A 6,085-nucleotide genomic window follows, 5' to 3' on the forward strand; every position below is an offset into this window, starting at 1 on the left:
TCACTGTTTGTATCTCTTATCAATATGAAGACCGTACGAAACAGCCGTTGTGGGTACTCCATATGGCACCTTGGGACTGCCGTCATTGCGTGTTTCCTGTGCACTTTTGACGCCGTCGAAACATGCTGTGTGGCACGCTTACATACCTGAGCAACTGCTCAGAAACAGCGTACAGTGACCAAAGTTGGAGATGGATGAGTGATCCCTGATTTAGAGCACGATGCAGGGTAAAAATGTTGAGATCGTGTGGCGCAATCGGCTGCGCTTTGGGCTCAGGCCCAAGAGGTCCCAGGTTTAAAACCTGCCATGTCACCTATCCTGTGGCTGTGCACTTGGGATGGGAACTTTACACGACTTTATTTCCTCACTACACTCGGGGAATTTAGCCACACCTCGAGCACGTATAAGAACCCACCACACTTAACAAAAAGAGTAGGCTGGGGTCATTCCCTGTGCGAGTGGATCATACGTACAATTGAGTTACCTTGCGCACGTGCCATAATGATCATCGCCATGATTGTGGGCACTAACGGAAGAAAGAATATGATAATGATAATAATTTTTATCTATAAAATTCGTTGAGCGATCTGCCAAATCTTCGTTCATTCAGTGGTCGCTGCACGGTTGCAGCCTCTAGTGGAAAGGGGTTGTATACTATGTAAATTGACATTACGTTTATATTAACTTTCTTAACGATATCATACTCATCACATGGGTATATACATGGAGGTATGGACTGACTAAATGATTGATAAAAACATAGATGTATATATTATACATGTTGATTGATAGATGTTCACACATATTAATGAGGTTATTTTAGATATAACCTCCTTGCATATGCACAAACACCTACACACACACGGACATGCATACACACACACGCACAGTGGCACAACATGTCTATTTCCTTGACCTGTGACGCAAGTGCTTATTGCAAACATAGTCTCGACTTTAAATCATGAAAATGTAACGTTAATGAGAAATGTGGATTTTTCAGATGGTGTGGAAGAACACAAACGCAGTTGGCTGTGGCAGATCTGACAACAAACCCAACAACATCCTGGTCTGCTACTACCAGAAAACTGGCAACATATTCAGCACGTGGGCATTCAACAGAAATGTCAATATCTAGACAAACGACACATCTGGTCGAGACATTACACTTGGTTTAACAATGGGTGATATAGACTACCGAGCTATGTTGAAACTGCTGTTGCTCTGTTTGTAGACAAAAAAAAAAAACTCCTGTTCTCGTTCCAAGCGTTCGGAAGTTGGTGTTATGATCAGCTATCACCAGTCGTTTGTGCATTCAGTATCCCTTCAATCCACGGTCTTTGTAAACTTGACTAAACTTTCAGCGGCCCAGATACACAGTGTGTGTGTTAATGCACAAGTTATGTAAGAGTCAGTACACCGAATACACCACCTTTTAGTGAATGATTTGCAACAGCGATTTCAACAAAAACTCGGTGCATACCACCTATGGTACAACGACATTACGCCTGGCCAACGACAACGATCTAGATATAAATGTATAACCTAAATCTATAATTGGAGAATTCCTTTCTGTTAACAATGATTTGCAGCGCTAATTCTAACACATTTATCAAAGAGTTTCCAGCTTGTCTGCACTAGATTACGTGAGCACATGCATATGATGGCATATACCATAGGTGTTCATAAAGTTTAACATAACAACTCACCCTAACGTTACAGTGTTTTCTGTTACCTGGCATTGAAACTCATATTGAGAACTACAAATACCAGTACTTCACTAATGTGCCCTCAAGAATATGTATTGATTACTCAACTATACCTTTAACATTAAGATGACTCTGTACTATGCTATTCAAAACAAATAAATAGAGTGTGGAAGTGCTATGTCTAGTGTGAGGTGTGGTCATTGATGAATGTCATCTACATTGTACTATTTGAATGAATGAAAGACCTTTATTGCACATTTATGCTCTTGCAAGCTGAGTACAGACAATGGTGACAAAGCATTTCTAAGAACAATGATATACATGTACAATGTAAGAGTGTGTGTGTGAATGGGTAATGTATACTATTATGTACAAGTTCAACTTCTTCTCACTTTTGAAGATGAATGGAGCTTAATACAACTTTATCACTCGGCAACCATTATAGATCAAAGACGAGGTCAATGAGGCAAACAGACAAAACCTATTTCTAAAATCATCTTCCATTTAGTTTTCCCCAAACCATACAAATTTTCACAATATAAGATCAAATAATAAATATCCTAACTAGTGTTATGCACTGACAGAAATAGCAATTTAGAGTAGCGTAGACTGATCCCATAGTGGTGTCTGGCGTGCAGGTTCAGGGCAAGCAACTTGCCAAACCAGACTTAAAGGCCTCTACTGTCGGGGCCTGGGCAATGTGCCCCGGCAGCTTATTCCACTCAACAACTGTGCGAGGGAAAAATGAAAATCTGAAGCAGTCCCTTTTGGATGTGATTTGCTGATATTTAAACATGTGGCTTCCTCTGGTTCTGCGTTGGGCTGGTTTAAGATACTGGGTTGGGGATATGTTTATGATACCATTAACAATTTTATATAAAGTGATAAGAGTGATAAGATCTATCATGGTCACCGTGTGAGAAAGGTGTATGGTTAACCTAATTGCATGAATATGAAGTTCTCTGGGCTATTTAAATGCTACTATTCAAATATAGAAACCTATGAAACTTGTGTACAGGATATCTCTTTCACTGAACGCCAATCCCTCTATCTCACCTCGCCTCACCTCACCTCACCAAGTCCCACCCTCATCTAGAGGGTCGGACCATGGTTGCGTCCAGCACTAGCCTCCTCCATCCTTTCAATTCTTTGCCCTTCCATATGCAGTCAGCTAGTATTCTGCCTGTCCATTCCTTGATGTCATCTCCCCATCACCTGTGTGGCCTCCCTCTACTTCTGGTGCCATAGATCTTCCCTTGTAGGATGTGGGTAGACATGGTCTGTGCCCGCGTAATAAGGCCAAAGCAACGGAGCTTCCTCCTTTTACTAGGTTTCTATCACCTTAAGATTTTCCAGCCCTGGCATCCACAATTACTGAGTTCTTTATGTGTTTCTGACACCAACGACATCAAAGGGTGACATTTGTCTGAATACATTCAGCGATGATAGGTCTACTTGCAGATCATAGACATTTGTACTAGACATAAACCCCTCTGATATCGTTGAACATCAAACTATCCAAAATCGTACTTCCAGGTCTTGATTACTGACGCCAGGTAATTGAATTAGACACTGATTACTCTTCCGTGAAGTCACAGTGAACACAGTAGTTGATTCTGGAACTTGCACAGCAGCTTGCGAAAATCATACTTTGGGGAAGTAAACGAAGCAAATATTGTAATATCTTGCCATTTTACGTTAAATTGCAATGACAATGACAACTTCATTGTCATTGTCATTGTCATTGTTAAATCACAATGAAATACCACTGTTTGCCTCTCGCCAATACTTTATGCAATCCTCCTTGTCTGGTTCAGAACTGGCTGCCGTGTTCATTGTGATATCATTGAAGTACATGTAATAAATAATGTTTGATTCAATTACCTGGTGGCAGGAATCAAGAGCCGCAAGCATGATCTTGGCCGGTATGATGTTCAATCAAATCAGAAAATTGTTTTATTTGGTGCAAATGTCTGTGTTCATGGGCCTCATGCATGTGTGCTAAGTAGGTCAAAGTGCCATTTCTTTCAAACCTTCTGTATTGAAGACATCAGTACGGTATTTCCCACCACACAAAGAGTATGCCACTCATCCACATTGTTTCTCATGGACCACCTACAAATACAAGTTTGGTTATTCAAAAGTTGTTCTGTCATCCTTGGTGCCCCTTTTCTATACAAAAATGTTAATCGGCAGGTGCTACTTCTAGCGACCAGAAGGTAAATAAACAATGAGAAAGGAGGGCCACTTCTGTCAAGTACCCCCTGTTACAAAACTTGGTCATTGATAAGAGGAAAATACATGTATGTGACTACAGAATGAAAGATGGTATTGTTGAAGAGAATTGATTAAAGAGTTCATTTTTTTTCTGTGGTGTGGCCAGACCAATTTGTTTTCTTTGTAATTTAGTTAGGACATGATGATTTGATGTGGATGACACCCACACATGGATCAATTTTTGTCAGTTTCCAAAAATTGTGCCTGGAATGTTGAATTAGTTTATCAACAGATTGTTACATCTTTCAGATACAGTTAGAACTACATTGCATCCAAAATACATGTAATACAGTACCTGCAAAAACTGGCTCCATTTCATTACATAAGTTGTACAAAATAAGATCCTAACTGAACAAAACGTTACAGTTGCACACTCAACAAAACTAAATATGAATTAGTCATGTACAATATTCAAGTTTTATACGCCTCGAACAAGTACATGTAGGGGGTAGCAAATTATGGTGAAACTATATGAGAAACTTAAGTAGTAGTAGTTACTCAAGCAACACTGGACATGGTTTTGGAAACGGTCAGACGTTTCAACTGACATCATGCTTGAATAAACTACTTTTTGGCGTATCTTATCACCTGGATGTCTAACCTACATCGATGTATGTGAAAAACTTGTTTAGCTTGGTTTAACACCATCTTGCTTCTTAGAAATGTTTTCAATGTTTGAAATGTTGTTGAGTCATTTCTGAGGCCAGGTGGGTCAGGCATCTTGACAATGTGCAGTCACGGATATTTGTTTCTTCTTTGTCAACCAAAAACATGAAAACTCTATTTCTGTCCTGTCTAAAAGAGTGTTATACATGCATGACTCTATGAAAACTGAGGCCCAACATTTCACTTGTGACTTCTTCTATATTTTGGTGCTGTGGAACTCTGGTAACGCTCCACAAGATGACAATGTTGTAAAATATTGGGACATGATGAACAAAGATTTCAGAGACTATATTACAACACTTATGAAACTAGCATTACAGAAAATATGAATTGTAACTGAGAAAATGCAGAAAACTGGATAGACCAAAGCAGGGTTGTAGCCAGCCAGAAATCATTTTCTGTCCCCTCGATTTTGAATGGCTTTGGCGAAATGTTCCTACGGGGGTCCAGGGGCATGCTCCTAAGGAAATTTCAAAGCCTAGACCCTCTGAAATGCTATTTCCTGCATTTTGAGGGTTAGATTTTGCTCACATCACATAGGACGGAATGGGCAAATATTTTTTCCGTCCCCAGCTGCAAAATTCCATCAAAGGATGGAAGGACGGGTGCTGGCTATAACAGTGGACCAAAGACAATACCTCCCTGTGAATTAGTAGCCTCTTACAAAAGGAAACAGACTGGTAATATGGCACAATACAGATCATGCTGAATGTTACAATAAACCACACAAAACTGCTCATATCAGCAAGGATATATTCCAAATACGTTTCCTCTATGTTGCTATGGTATCAACAGTACACGTAGTAAGTAAGGCCTAGTTACTATTTTTCATACAGAAGACCTTTCTTCATCCCCCAAAAACTTTGAAAACATAGAGCTACCACAGTTAACAGAACTGTGCATTCTTTCATGCCATTGATGTGATCACAACTTAAAGTAATACATGTACAAGTAAGGAGTTAATCTTGAAGCATTACCTTGCTACGTCTTTAAACTCAGTATATATGCTCCAATAGTCAGCACTTATGACATGTATTTCTAAACAAAAACAATTGTCCCCCAAACAGCCGACAATGTTGTGTCGAAAACAAGTTTACTCAAACTTTCAGTCAAAGTCCTGTCTGTTGTGGGACTCATGTTCCTTTCGTGACAGAAGTGTGTTCAACTTGTTTATACCAAAAATATATAAACATTCCAAGAGTGTGTGGTGATAAGCAATGTGCAAATTTGGGTGAGCTAAAGCATGGCATCTTTTGAGGGGCCTTAAATTTTTAGATTACTCATTCATACTTTCAAGAAAGCATAACTGAGTGACCTAAAAAATTCAGTAGATCAGAGACCTCTTAAATGTGGCCCACATCCCTTAACATGTAATATAATATATGATGACCTTGAGTATTTCAACCAAGAACACTGGATCACCCCTACTGTTATCG

At 39.5% G+C, this 6,085-nt stretch overlaps 1 protein-coding gene across 1 annotated transcript in view; it reads left to right on the top strand.

Moving 5' to 3' along the window:
- Positions 1–1,135, top strand: part of LOC118413643 (delta-like protein 1) — a 6,486-nt gene extending 5,351 nt beyond the window's left edge. Inside the window, exon 10 of the mRNA XM_035817169.1 lies at positions 1,001–1,135. Within this exon, the coding sequence (XP_035673062.1) occupies positions 1,001–1,135 (135 nt within the window). The remainder of the gene's footprint in view (positions 1–1,000) is intronic.
- Positions 1,136–6,085: the final 4,950 nt, after the last annotated feature.

The sequence above is a fragment of the Branchiostoma floridae genome, chromosome 4 (assembly GCF_000003815.2).
Source record: "Branchiostoma floridae strain S238N-H82 chromosome 4, Bfl_VNyyK, whole genome shotgun sequence".
In the NCBI taxonomy this organism is placed as follows: domain Eukaryota; kingdom Metazoa; phylum Chordata; class Leptocardii; order Amphioxiformes; family Branchiostomatidae; genus Branchiostoma; species Branchiostoma floridae.